Below are 14,480 nucleotides of genomic sequence, written 5' to 3'. Positions count from 1 at the left end.
GGTGATAATATTTGGTTTCAAAGTTAATATATCCGCAGTTAAGGTATGTAGCTTCTTAACTCTATCTTTTAGTGACAAAATGAATTTAACACTCCCGTGTTTTAATGAATGTAACTTTGTACATGTTAGGGCATCTTCAGTGGCTTTCGTCCAGCAATAGCCCAGCCACAAACTCCTCCGGTCATATCACCAGCATTAAAAATCCTCCTGCCACATCATCAGGGCAAGCAAATAGCCCAGCAATATCCCAACCACATCACCCCTAATTATATAAAACAAATAATTGACAATTACACAAAATACGGAATTAAATGTACGACACAGATACGGAAAAATTCAATAATAATATTTAAATTAAAAAAAAGTACAATAAAAAAAATACATTAATTTAAAAAAAATTTACATAAAAAAATACATTATTTAAAAAAAACACGACCTCCGCCTCACTCCTCGTCTCCGTCGCCCCCTCGCCACCGTCACCGTCGCCGTCCGCCATTCGGCTAACGTCTTGGCCATCTGAGCGCGCATTTGTTGACGCACGAAGAATTTGAGATCCTCTGTCGACTGGCCAAGGGGGGATGCCGACTGTACCTCCTGGGACCCCCGGCGCCTCCTGTTGCGCCCGCCTTTGACCAACCGGGCGAGTTTGGCGAGCGAACGATGGCAGGGACGAGAGCTCCTCCGCATCCTCGGGGAGGTCGTGGGAACCGCCGCTGCTGCCGCTGTAATAACCGGTATAGTTCAGTCGTTGCTTCTTCGGCCAGCCAGCGTTGACACCTGCCCGGAACTTCTCCGAGTCGTTCAGCACCTCGTAGCAGTTCCAGTAGGTGAACTCCTTATACAACCCGGGTTGGGGGAAGACTTTCTCCGCTATCCTCCTACAGTCATCCTCCGTTTGGCCACTGCTCTCCATGCGGAGGGCGTTGGCGTACAAGCCCGAAAATCTCATGTAGGCTGCAGCAATTTTAGCCCACATGTTGACGATCCTCTGATTGTTCGAAGTTAGAGAATCATGTAACACCCCCTATACGATCGGCGAACGGTCGAATAGGAAATGTCACAATTACGGTGCCATAAATTATGGTCAATTAAAAACCAAACTTAATTCATTAAACTATTAGCAAAAGTTCCAACACTATTTACAAACACAACGGAAGCTATTACAAATATTCAAATACTATACATGCCACATCTAACAGAAATGGACACAAACGCCGCAAGCAGTGACCAGTGACCCACCGAGGATGCAGTGCTGGCAAAGAAACGAAAGAAATATTCAAAGGAATCCCCGATCCAATTAACCTGTAGCACACTCAACAACTTATTTTCACACCATATCATATCGAATTTATAGATTAAATTCCGACATTCTCAAAACCATACCAGATTCCCAACAACACAGACAGATCATACCTCATCACAGATAGATAGATAGATCAAGCATCATCACATTTAATCATATTTGTATACATCTCATCATCATATATCATTTATCATATCCTCCTAATGCTCATTTCCACATTACCTACAGTTACAACCATATTCTTCCCTTTTCACATCTCAATGCCAACTCATTCAATAATTCATCATATTCTAATGTTTTACTTCATAAATCTTTTATCACATAAATTACTCATAATCTACTAAGATAATAATATATCAACACATACAGACAAATCAGACCTCATCACAGATAGATAGATCAGATATCATCACATTTAATCACATTTATTTCCATCTCCACAACGTATACTCTTTTCACATATTTCATTATCAAATCAATCAACAATCCATCATATTCTTATATTTTACTTCAAGAATATTTAATCACATAATTAATCATAAATTATGAAGACAATAAGTCACGTAATAATCATGGAAAAACACGTAAGAGAATTAGGCCATTTAAGTGTTGAGCATGCTACCTGGATGACGTTATTTCCAAACCTTTCCATTCGACATTTCTTCTTTCGCCGATCCTTTTTTCCTTTCATTTGCTACATTTGGGTGTAGCTACCTCATAGAATTATAACACAAATTAATTTATCGAGAAATAATATTACTATAAGCTAAATTCTCCCCTTTATCCTCATCTAATATCCAAGATGAAAGTAATTCCATGATCTACCAATTTACTTTTAATATATCCACTACATTGGACTGTTTTCTCGTTAAAGTTATGTAATCATTTAAAAGGCTTTAGAGGCGCAACCTAGTATTTTCAAATACCCTTGGAAGTCTAGTTTACAAAGCAACAAGATTCACTCGAAAATTCCTAATGGGTCGAGAGATATTCTCCTTTCACCACAGACTACCAAAATCTAGCAGTTTCTGGCAATAGTTTCTACACAATTTTTATAAATAGTATTTGTACTATTTAATAAATCACAAAATTAGAGAACAACTAAACACCTTATAGTTAATTTAGAAAGTATGCAGTCAAGTTTTCATCAACCTTAAATTCCCTGAATATTTCGGATAACACATACCAAAACATGACAAAGTACCAGAATTTTGACAGTTCGTAGCTGTGTTGTTATAACAATTTATACACATAGTAAACGAACTCCTAAATTCTCCATAAAATTCAGGAATCCTCTAGACGCATCATAATTATTATAGAAATTGTTACACCAAAGTTTCCACTATTATGCTCATGCCAAACAATTCGGATCAGGTCACTGAAAAACAGGGGATTAAACCTTGTTGAACAAATTCTATTTCAATTCATGTTAACTCAACTCTTAAATCATTTATTTCATCTATCATGAACATATAACCACCAAATCATAAACCCTAAGGTATATTTTCAGTCTCAACATCAAGTTCATACCATGGCAATTTTACTTTGAAATTACCCATCAAAACGTGGCATACGACGTCCATACACTACGTATTCAACAATTAATCAAACATAAATCCATGTATCCATCAACACCTATGGAGCTCGAAATTTTCAGATTTTTAACCTAGATATGAATTGAATTTCATGTTATAAAAATAGTATAGGAAGAAAGACCTTACTTGATTTCATAACGTTTACACGATTAAATCGACGGTTTGACAAAAAATCGGGGTGAGACTTATTTGAGAACCTCACGCTTTTTCCTCTCCCATGGTGGACGGTTTTTCTTAGAAAAATAGGAAGAAGAAGATAGTTTTTGGTATTTAATTTAGTCTTCATCAATTATTGCAATGTATGGAAATAGTTTTGCCATTTGGCACCTTTCTATTAAGCCACATGTTATACAATTTCTCTAGAATTCTCTCTATGTTTCACACTTAAAAAAAATGAATTCATCTCATGCCTAATATACTTTAAAAAAACGTCACTTTTTATATAGGACATTAGATTAGTTTAATTAATTTAGAAAGACCATTATGCTCTTCTATCGCGTTTCCTATACGGGCACCGATTTAATTCTAATTTCTTGCTCAATCGTACTCACATTACACTTATTTAAGACTTATATTTCAGTACTCCATGATTTATTCGCTGAAAACCCTAATTTCGGCGATTTACAACACCAGAAATTCACTTTTCCGTCTAAGGTGGATTTTAGGGCATTACAGATCATCACAGACACTCACCCACGCCTTGGAAAGCGCAACGTTCTCCGCGTCCGTCCACTTCCTCGGCACCGAGGGGTCGTCCTCAACCGACTGCGACGACTGGCCGACCCTCTTGTCCTTCCCCTTGCCCTTCTTCTTTGCGGGGCCCCGACCCTGCCCTACTCCCCCTGTTTGAACGGGAGTTTCCGGAACACCGAGAAGATCAAACCCCAACTCCTCTAAGGAGAAAGTTTCATATTGCGTGAACTGCGCCTCCGTTGGGGTCGATGTGTGCGAAGAATCAGTCGAAAAATTAAAACTGGGGTGATAGACGTTCCCCCCCCCCCCCCCCCCGGCGTCCCCTGCGTCGCCGGTACCCCTCTCGACATCATCTGCATCCCGGCATAGCCGGTAAACCCCCCGGCATACTCCCCCCGGGTGCCATCCCGGGCATCATCTGCTGCCACGGGTACATGTTGTAGTACCCGGACATCGGACCTCATACACCTCCCATTGGTACCGGGGGAATTTGAGACCCGCTCGTCACTGGAGTACCTTCGTTGTTGTTCTCCATTTCGCGTTATTGATCTTGTACAGAAATTAAGATAGAGAGAGTATTTGTTAAAACAAGTGGTGTGAATGAAAATGATGTGCAAATCGCTCGAAAATTTTAAAAAAAAATTAAATTCGCTCGCCGAAAGCTCGCCGGTCCTGAACCTGCAATGACGGCGAGCGGACCGGCGAGCGCTAGCCGATTTTTTCGCCGAAATGGCGCTCGCAGGTTCTAATAGTTCGGCGAGCGGACCGGCGAGCGCCGGCACGCTCGCCGCCATTAGAGATGCTCTTATTAGCATTGTGATTCGTTTCGAAAGAAGTAACATGGTTGACTAACGATAAAAATAACTTTTACAGTTGAAATGAACAACTTTTCATAGGACCATTTAATAAAACGAGCAACAGTTATTAAAATATAAAAAGTACATACTAGTAAAATTAAAAAAAATGTGACATGATCTAACACCGAAATCTGTGGAGAAGATGGCTTAGTATATTATAGTACTCCCTCCGTCCCGGGCTACTCGCTCATTTCCTTTTCGGCTCGGAGATTAAGGAATGAGTGTATAGGAAAGTCAAAAATGACGGCTGTAGGTGAAATTTTTTACTAAAAATGGAAAGAGTGCAAGTAACTTGGGATGCCCAAAAAGGAAATAAGTGCGAGTAGTGCGGGACGGAGGGAGTATTTTATAATTATTGCATTGTTAGTTGGCAAGGAATAGTTGTGACGGGGAAATAGATATTTGAAAATTGGATCGTTGAAATGTGTGTATTAATTAAATGGTTCCACTTTGCTCACGATTAATTTTTGGTGCTCCATTGCTGCCGCCCACTTTGGATATATATGATGTTTAAGATTCTATAAAACGCTATGCTGTACATTTAGAAAAATGTGATAAGTTGAATCAAATATTTTTATAAAAGCTCTAGTTGAAACGAATATTTAAATTGGGAAAATAGTTACCAGATACAAGAATCGCTAAAACTCAATTTATGTGGAGTAATTGTTTATCTAACTATTTTGATGTATATTTATTCATTAATTTCCATTAATGGAAAGTCGGGTATTTAGAGATATTGTACAGCTATAGCATACCGACCAATTGTACAACACATCTGTTGCACGTGTTATTAAATAGGAAGTGTACTACTGTTATTTGGGCATCGCATTGTATTGTTCTTTAGTCGGTAAGGTGTACTATAATTGAATTGAATCTAACACTTTTTCCTTTTCTATTATTCTATGTAGGATTCACCTTTGATATGAGCATAAATTGTTTAAAAAAAATAAGGGTTAAATATTTTATAATTTTGATCCTATATATTATGTTTTGAATTGAATTCCCACACATTTGAACTCAGATTGTAATCGGTCCATTTTGGACGGCTCTGTCTAAAAGTAACGGTCAACGGATGTTAAACCGATTTTGACCAAATTAAGCATTTTTATTATATTTTTTAATTATTTCAAAAATAAAAATTATTATTCAAAAAAATTAAAATAAAAAAATCAAAATTTTTCTCCACCCCACTTTCTCACTCTAAGTCTTCCCACCACACAAAACACTCACCGAAACTCGCTGGAAAAGCCGCGAACTCTAACAGGAATTCCGGCAACGGCGAGAGTAGCGGCGAGAGCTCTGTCGACGGAGGCCACGCTAAACCAATGTTCGATTTTAACCTGCCGCCGCCTCCAGAGTAGGATTATTGTTTAATTTGAAACCTAATTTTGTTGTCAATGGTTGCAGTTTTTGGAGTTGTAATGCACATTGATTATGTTGTTTAATATGCTATTTGAGCGGCGGTAATTTTTGTTCGTGTTTAATTCGAACGACAAATTTTAATGGATTTGTTTGGAGAAAGATTTTTCTTTTTTAATTTAATTTTTTTTAGAATAATAATTTTTATTTTAAAAATAATTTAAAAATCTAATAAAAATGCTTAATTTGGTCAAAATCGGTTTAACAGCCGTTGGCCGTTACTTTTAGACGGAGCCGTCCAAAATGGACTGATTTCGGCCCGAGTTCAAATGTGTTGGATGTAATAATTCAAAACGTAATGACTAGGATCAAAATCGTAAAAGAGCTATATGTTTAGGACTATATTTGACCCTTACTCTTAAGAAAATGTACAGAATAGTGAGTTAAAAAAGTAAGTAAAATATGCAATCTATTTTTTTATAGATTAATGGCCCATTTTGGTCCTTCAAATATTACGATTTTACGATTTTGGTCCAAAACATTATCTTTTGAATTATTCGGTCCCTCACAAATAAAAATGGGTCACATTTGATCCAAATTTGACAGAACTGTTAAAATTTGACGGTCAATGGTTGTTTAAGTTATTTTGACCGGATTAACTTAATAAATATATTTTATTAATGTCTAATACTCTAATTAACCTAAACCTAAAAAATTAGGGTCCAAGGAGGCGCAGCCACCTTGGATTTCGCCAGAGGCGGTGATAGAGGCGGAATGTTGGAAGTCTCCGCCAATGCCCGGTCAGCTGAATCAAAAAGAGAGGCGGATGAAGACTGAGACGACGACCGCAGCGGCGGCAGCGGCTTCGGAATCCGCAGTGCGTGGGATCGAATCCCTATCTATCTCCCATTAATCAATCTTGAATGAATTATTAAAGCCACCCACCAAAAGATTTTCCCTCTCTCTCGTCTCAATCCATGGCTTTCTCCTATGGCCTCTCTTCCACCAGAAACACCACCGCTGCATCTCTCATCCTCCGCAGCTCACACATCCATCTCTCCAATTTTCCACCTCAGCAACGCCGCCTCCCACAGCCGCGTCACCTTAACTAATGCCGAAAACAACAGAGCTTTGTATCGCCGTTTCTATGACATCCTCTGTCACTTGAAAAATGACAAAGCCATCGAAGATTTCACTCTCCTCCGCTTCTCTTACTTGCTGTCCCGCTTCCTCTCTCACCGAAACGCCGCATCCACCGTCCACGACTTCCACCTCTCATTCGACACCGCAATTAACCCTGAGGGACTCCGCGCCTACCGTGACCTCGAATATTCGTGGAGGAATGTGAGCTATACGCCGTCGATCACGGCGTTTAACTCAGAGGCTTCCTGCCGCGCTGTTCACATCCACGACGCTGCGGGAACTCGAGCTCAGGCAGAGAAGAGAATGTTGAGGGATTGAGATAATTTGTTCTTAAAAAATAAGAAAAAAAAGTAAATATTCTTATTTAAATTCATAATCCAGTCAAAATAACTTAAACAACCGTTGACCGTCAAATTTTAACAGTTCCGTCAAATTCGGACCAAATGTGACCCGTTTTTATTTGTGAGGGACCGAAGAATTCAAAAGATAATGTTTTGGACCAAAATCATAAAATCGCAATATGTTAAGGACCAAAATGAAACTTTTGTCTTTTTTATATTGGTTTTATAATAGAATGTGAGTGAAATGGGTTAGTGGAATGTGAGACCTACTTACTATTTGTGATAAAAGTGAAATATGACTCTTATTGTGGGGCGGATGGAGTAGAAAGAAAAAGTAATTAACGTAGTATTAGTGGAGAATGAGTATCACCTCATTAGAGATGTAAATTTTTTTTTCTAAATTTAAAAAGTACATAGTGTTGTGAGACAAATTAATAAAGAAAGAGTACATATTCTTATAGTACGGATGGAGTATATGAAATTTTTAAATTTTTGTAATTTGTTTTTCTCTCTCCTACCATTATTAATATACTTTCACTCTTTCCTCTATCATTATTAATATACATTCGAACTAAATCATTCCATTCACATTTTAATATAAAATTGATATATAAATTTAGAACTCACGTTCTATTAACTTTTTTCACTTACTTTTTATTACATTTCTTAAAATACGTGTTAAGACGGTGCCAATAATTGGGAAAGTAGGGAGTATCAGACAAACAAAACAGGTGAGGTGAATATTGAGACGGGAAGGAGTACTTATCAAATAAACCGAAAGATGAAGCTGCAGTCTGCATTTTTTTCCCTTAAAAGCTGTCCTCCGTCAATTCAAGTTCCACCTCTCCAATTGCAAGCCGTAGCTGTTATATCTTCAGCTGTGGTTGCATCTTAAAGAAGTGAGGCCTCCGTATGCGCTGCTAATTTGATTTATCTAAGATAAGTTCGATTTTCGGGTTATGTTTCTGTTGGCGGGCTGAGGTAAATTTGTATCGACGAACTAATGTACTCCCTTCGTTCCATGGTAATAGAGCTATTTCATTTTCTGTCCTCGTTTTAAAAAAATGATACACCATCCATCCACAAAGAATAGTCCCATATATGAACGACATTAGTTTTAACAGAAAATTGGTAAAATAAGAGAGAAGAAGAAAAAGTAGATAAAGTCTGAGAAAAAGTGAGTAAAGCATGAAAGAGATGAGAAAAAGTAGATAAAGTATGAAAAAGAAACTCTCTATTTTTACCTAACACTACGGGGCTTCAAAATACCTGTTTTTGTGTTGATGGAAAGTGATCTTAATCTCTTTATGCAATGAACTTGAGCAATTATGTTTGAATGCTAAAGGATAGGATTGGATATTTGGATACAAAATAGTATTTTCAAGTGATAAATTGATAGTAGTATTTGCTATTGCTAAATGGTGTAATTTCTCTACCAGAAGTCTCTACAGGAGCATTCTCAATCCTTGAAATGATGAAACCTCTTATTATCTCTCACAATAAATTCCCTCTTCTCAAAGGTGGACACAATCTTTATGAAATTGTGGCAGTCCCCACAAATTCTCAGGGGGTCCACAATAAGGCGGACACCCCAACTGCCACAATTAAAAAAAAAATCAGAGCTATTGCCGCGCCTAACCATTGTGGAGAGATAGCCCCGAGGCGCGGCTATAGGCGGCGATTTTTTTTAATTCAATTTAATTCACCTATAAATACACCCCATTCCATTCATTATTTTCACACCATTCCAACTCTTCATCACTCAAAATTTCTCTCACTAGAATTTGTGGTCAGAAATGGACAATTTGTGGAGAGACACTTGGAATGCTCTGATTCAACAGGTGAAACATCAGGCCGCCCAAGAAGATGCGGCGAGCTTGGCGGAGGAGGCGGAGGCTGCGATCCCTCGTGCGATACACTACTCCAGGCCGATTTGATTGAAGAAGTGTGGGCACGTAGGGGAGGTGGCGGCGCCGTGTGAATTTTTAGTTGTATTTTTTTTTAATTTTCGTTGTATAATTTTACCCTTTTGCAATACAACGAATATTCGGCCCCAATTACCTCGTTTTCTAATTATTTACATTGCGATAATTTTAATTATACCTGATTAAAACTAAAAACATTTTAAAATGAAAATTGATTATAAAATTTGGGGGCTATTGGAAGTGTCCACCATAGTTGGCGGAAACAAAATTTTGGGGCTATGGACAAAAAACTGGGGCTATGGACAAAAACTGGGGCGGGGCTATTGGGGTGTCCGCCTTATTGTGGACACCCTAATGACTCTCAGTGTAGTCCCCGGGGGCGTGCTAATAAGCCCGTACGTGATAGCTAATCTTTCACTGTGGTAAAGGAGAGCTCTCTCTTTCGCTTCATGGTCGAGGTCATGAAGCACAAACCTCGTATCAGGCACGTATCCGGCCTCCTTCACCTTCTCGCTCAACAACACGAGCTTTTCATAAGCCAATGCTTCTGTCTAGGGGTGCTTGTTTGGCCTATTGTATAACCGTAATGAATTGGACTAGTGTATTGAAAATTTGAAATGGAACCTAAAAATGACAAATAATGAAGAAAGTTGGTACATGGATAAAAGAGTACCCAAGTTCTCTCATATCACATTAAAACTGTTACTTTTTCAACTAGATTAGGGAGCCACTGACATTTTCTAAGTATAATTGCCAAAAGAAAAACAGAGATTGTTCTAACATTTCCCAAATCTCCATCTTGAGGACAAGGCGATTTTGAAGAGCGGAGGAGCTGATATGAACTATGCCCACACCACAAACGGTGCAACCTAATCCGAACAAGTAACAACACCTAGGCCGTCAAGCCCAAACCCTTGAAGACCCACACATCGCCATAAATCAGCCCAACCGCGAAGACCACCTAGTCAACGCAACACCAAGGAGTTTATAGGGCATATCATAGATCTTGCTTTATTTGCAAGATCATGTATATCTTTTGAGTCAGTGTTGATATTATTTTATTTGCTCAGTTTTTTTTGTCAATTCTTTCCAGAGTCATATCAAGAGGGTCGAACTGCACAAGACTTATAAAATTCTTGTTTAAATATCAAGTGAACATATACCAAATTCGATTTTCAAAGAGATATAAGTAGTTAGAAAGAAAATACACTTTTGCAAGTATATGACTTATATGTCATGATGAAATGGTTCGAGTTGTATTTTTGAAAAGGTTGTAAAATACTTAGATAAATATGATATACTAATGTTTATTTAGGGCGAAGGGCTACTAATATTTCTAAAATGTACACACCAATAAGGTACCATGTAACAGCCGCTAAGCCAACTTGCATCCACGGACTATTAACGATGGCCAGCGCCAACGAACCGGCAATGTGATCTTGCAGACCGGTCTCCGGTCCTCCAAGTCTCAACCGGTCGGCCACAACTGCAGCAGCTGCAGCCGATGCACCTGCAGGCAAAACCCAACCGAAAGGGATGCTCGAATCCTTCTTCGGATTCTTCAAGGGTTGACCATCACTTGGCCGCTTCTTCTTCCTAGTCGGACCAGGATCGGATGAGCCGGGAGTGGGCAGCGCGAGGGTCCCGGGCACCCAGTAATCATCGGTATTGTTGGGTGATGATGCTGTTTCTTTCTTGTTCTTAGTTGTTGCTCTGACTCTTGCAGCAGCTTTAAGCTTCTCCAGAGTGGGAGACGAGCCGAGTTTCGAGTTCTGGATGACGACTAGTGGGGCCGCATCGGCTGTCGGGGGTTGCCAGTAGAGCCAGTTTGATATCATTTGAATGGCTGAGATCCTCCTTGAAGAGCTTTCAGACTCAGTGTCCTTCAATGAGAATTGTGTTAATTTAGGTAGTATTTGGTTGGTTAGACAAGATAATAGTGAAAAGTAATACTATCAGATAAGCGGCAATAGGATCTGTCCATGATTAAATTAGTTTTAAGGATGGAGGTGAGATAATTAATCATGATATACAACAGAAGATCAGTCATGTCATTGTATCATAAGTAATTATGACAACCGAACGGCACAGTAGTTGAAACAAGAGAGCGAGAGAGACAGAGAGTAGACCTTGGAATTGGAGTGGCGTTTAGACGCTTTATACCTAGCTTGGAATTTCTCAACCTCGTCGAAAACATCTGCTGTCCGTACACCACCGGTGTTGCTTGCGCCAATTCTAACATTGCCACGGGGCTGCTTAGACATTACGAATTCTAGGGCAGCCAACTCGGATCTCTCCACGTATCTACAATTCAAATACCAAAAAACACAGATGATAATTGCACAAACAAGCGTGTGTGTCTATCGTTAAAAGCATAGAGTCGTGATATATGCAAAATTCAGTCTGAATATATGTAAAGCTGCAAAACTAAACACAAATGTCATTTTTAAATTATTATTGGTTCATATTTGGACACGGAGATTACCTAAAACTATATAAGAATGACCGAAGTATTTTTCAAATCCGAATTTTTTATAGAATTAAATGCTTACGAGATGCAATCGACCGGGCAAGCAGCAATAGCCTGGTTGATTTTGTGTTGAGGATCAGCCCATTGAGCCACCACTCTAGCTCTTCCGTACACGGATTCAACAGCAAATGTTTTCCCAGCAAATAAAGCACATTTCAAGCACCCAACGCACTTCACTTCATCAACAAAAATCGCCTTTTCCTCACTTTCCGAACCACACCATCTCGAATATATAGGCCTCCCTGTGTATCCTAGTAGATCTCCCACTTTTGCAAGCTCCTACCTCATTCATTCCATCAAATTGATCATTTATAAAAATCACTAATCTTTAAATTAGTTTAATAAATGCATAGAAATTTGCCTACCAAAATAGACCCTATGTATTTTCATCTATTCCATAAAAATACTCTACGTGTAAAGTTTTTCTAATGAGGTTGGCCCATTCTTAACTAACAATAATTCTATCATTTTTTCTTTCTTTATCTCCCATACTTTCCAAATCATACATTAAAACATGTGTAGTCTCCAAAGTGACTATTTTTATGGAACCTAGGAGTATCAGTTATTGGGTCGCTGATACATTAATATCAGTTGACATCAGAAAATACTAAAATTGAATGAGGAACTGATATTAATGTATTTGTAAACCAATAGACGAAATTATATTATACGTTGAGAGGCAGACCCTGTCGTAAGCCATGCGGGCGTTGGGGTCGGAGAGAAGGGCATAGGCCTCATTAAGCACGATGGCCATGTCGTGCCCGGGCGGGCCGGCTATGTCCGGATGGCAGCGCTTCTGCAGCGCTCTGTAAGCCTCCTTTATCTGCCTTGTGTCGGAACATGAGTCGATGCCGAGGAGCTCGTACAGATTGAATTCCGTCGCGGAAAACTCGTCGTGTCTCGAAGCTCTGCACGCCGGCAGTACCTTATTGTTACCTTTTGAATCGATCCTCTGCTGTCGAATGAACGAATCTCCGATTTTGGTGATGCCTAACGCAACCGGTTTCGGATCGGTGCTCGGGGTTAACGAAGAGGGAAGGATGTGAAGAGGAAGAAGAGTTGCAGAAGCGTGCATCTTTCTATTTTTTTTGTTGGTTGGAAGATTGTAATGAAGAAGAAGAGGAGGATGGAATGGAAAGTTGAGTCTTCGGCTGGAGATATTTTGCACTTTTCTCTTTTATTCTTTGCTTTGGGAGATATTATGATGCATATGTGTAGATATTTTTTTTTACCACGTTTGTTTTGTTTATGTGTCATCCTCAAAGCATATATACACGTCGATATAATTATTTCATTAGATAATACTTCCTCAGATCTAGAATTTTTAGTTTGAATATACAAGTTGTACAACAAATAAGTGTATAAAACGATATAAATAAAATATTAAAAAAACAAAAAAAAAACAAATAATACATGAAAAATATAAGTAATCAAAAAATAAGTAAATAATAGAGCATAATGTGAAAAATTAAAATAATTAAAACAACCTAATATCTAGAAAAGGAAATACGAGTCCAAATAATTACATAAACTAAAAAAAAAGTGAGCGCAACTAGAAGTCTAAACATAGCTAACTACTTCTTTCGTCGACCATTTATAGGCGGTGTGAAGAAATATAAAAGATTGAGTTAGTAAAATATAAATCCTATTTTTATATATTAATTTTATAATATAACGTGAGTTTAATGAATTAATTGAATAATATGCCTCATTCATCTAAAATGAAAAATGCTACAATGTACCTTTAAATTGTGGGCATCTCAAAATAGCTAGAAAAAATAATTTTTATGGACGAATGATATAAAAAACATTGACAATAAATAAATTGATTAATTTTCCCTAATTGAGAATAGAACACGACACATCAGTTTGAAATAGTTGGTGTGTTACCACTAAGACCACCAATGTGTTGTGTGAAAAATCACTAATTATAGTACTCCTCCCATTTCATCATAAATAATTAATATTTTTTTTAAAAAAATCACTAACTATAGTACTCCCTTTATTTCATCATAAAAAACCACTAATTATAATACTCCCCCATTTCATCATAAGTAATTAATATTGCTTTTTTAAATCACTAGATAGTACTCCCTCCATTTCATTATAAGTTATTAATAGTTCTTTTTTAAATATTCTAATATAAAAGATTGATTTTTTCATTTTTATAAATTATTAAAACTTATAAGCTATTTAAAATAAAGTCAAACACGTTGCCAAGTAACGTGCATAACTTTCACCCGTAAGATATTTCAGGCAGCCCAAATAAGAACAAATTTAATAACAAAATGTATAATTAATTAGTAAGAAAGATCATCTAGTTATTGAAAGATATTGTTGGGTGGGATTTTTACCACGTGGAGTAGCCAAGTACACTACTTACGTATCCGAGTTCAAATTAATGAGCTCAATGTTGACGCTTTTAGAGTATTGCTAAAAAATAAAAATCTTGGTACATAAGACTATCCTCATAAGACTATCTTCAAAAATTTCCGGATAAACTAAATATATTTATATGTGACACTAAACCAAGACATGTGAGATACACTTACAGTAAAACATGTGATATATTAATAATTTTTGCAAGACCATGCATGTGATATGGAAATCATATTTTCACCAAAACATGTGATAGACACTTACAGTGATCTATGTGACATTTCAAAAACTTTTGTAAGATAATGCATGTAGTTCCAAACTCATATATGCAAATGCATGCAATAAAGAACTGATG

General features: G+C 37.7%; 1 protein-coding gene and 1 long non-coding RNA gene across 2 annotated transcripts; both read right to left on the bottom strand.

Annotated features, from left to right (window-relative positions):
• Positions 1–1,088: 1,088 nt before the first annotated feature.
• LOC121765495 lies at positions 1,089–3,177 on the bottom strand. The gene is made up of 3 exons (XR_006042838.1): positions 3,025–3,177; positions 1,926–2,013; positions 1,089–1,302 (listed from the first exon to the last, which is right to left on the bottom strand). It is a non-coding gene; the product is annotated as an uncharacterized LOC121765495 (long non-coding RNA).
• Positions 3,178–10,409: 7,232 nt separating this feature from the next.
• LOC121763357 (chaperone protein dnaJ C76, chloroplastic-like) lies at positions 10,410–12,943 on the bottom strand. Its single transcript, XM_042159359.1, has 4 exons — positions 12,432–12,943; positions 11,769–12,025; positions 11,346–11,520; positions 10,410–11,099 (listed from the first exon to the last, which is right to left on the bottom strand). Exons 1-4 carry the CDS (start codon positions 12,819–12,821, stop codon positions 10,524–10,526), a joined length of 1,398 nt encoding a protein of 465 aa, XP_042015293.1. The 5' UTR covers positions 12,822–12,943; the 3' UTR covers positions 10,410–10,523.
• Positions 12,944–14,480: the final 1,537 nt, after the last annotated feature.

The sequence above is a fragment of the Salvia splendens genome, chromosome 14 (assembly GCF_004379255.2).
Source record: "Salvia splendens isolate huo1 chromosome 14, SspV2, whole genome shotgun sequence".
NCBI lineage: Eukaryota > Viridiplantae > Streptophyta > Magnoliopsida > Lamiales > Lamiaceae > Salvia > Salvia splendens.
This window is presented reverse-complemented; position numbering and strand designations above follow the sequence as displayed.

Excerpts from the sequence above, each read along its gene's own strand:
- LOC121763357 (XM_042159359.1), bottom strand. The coding sequence starts at position 12,821 with ATGCACGCTTCTGCAACTCTTCTTCCTCTTCACATCCTTCCCTCTTCG. Across the intron at positions 12,026-12,431 it reads CCCGCATGGCTTACGACAGG|GAGCTTGCAAAAGTGGGAGA; the intron begins GTCTGCCTCTCA and ends TGAATGAGGTAG. Across the intron at positions 11,100-11,345 it reads AACGCCACTCCAATTCCAAG|GACACTGAGTCTGAAAGCTC; the intron begins GTCTACTCTCTG and ends TTCTCATTGAAG.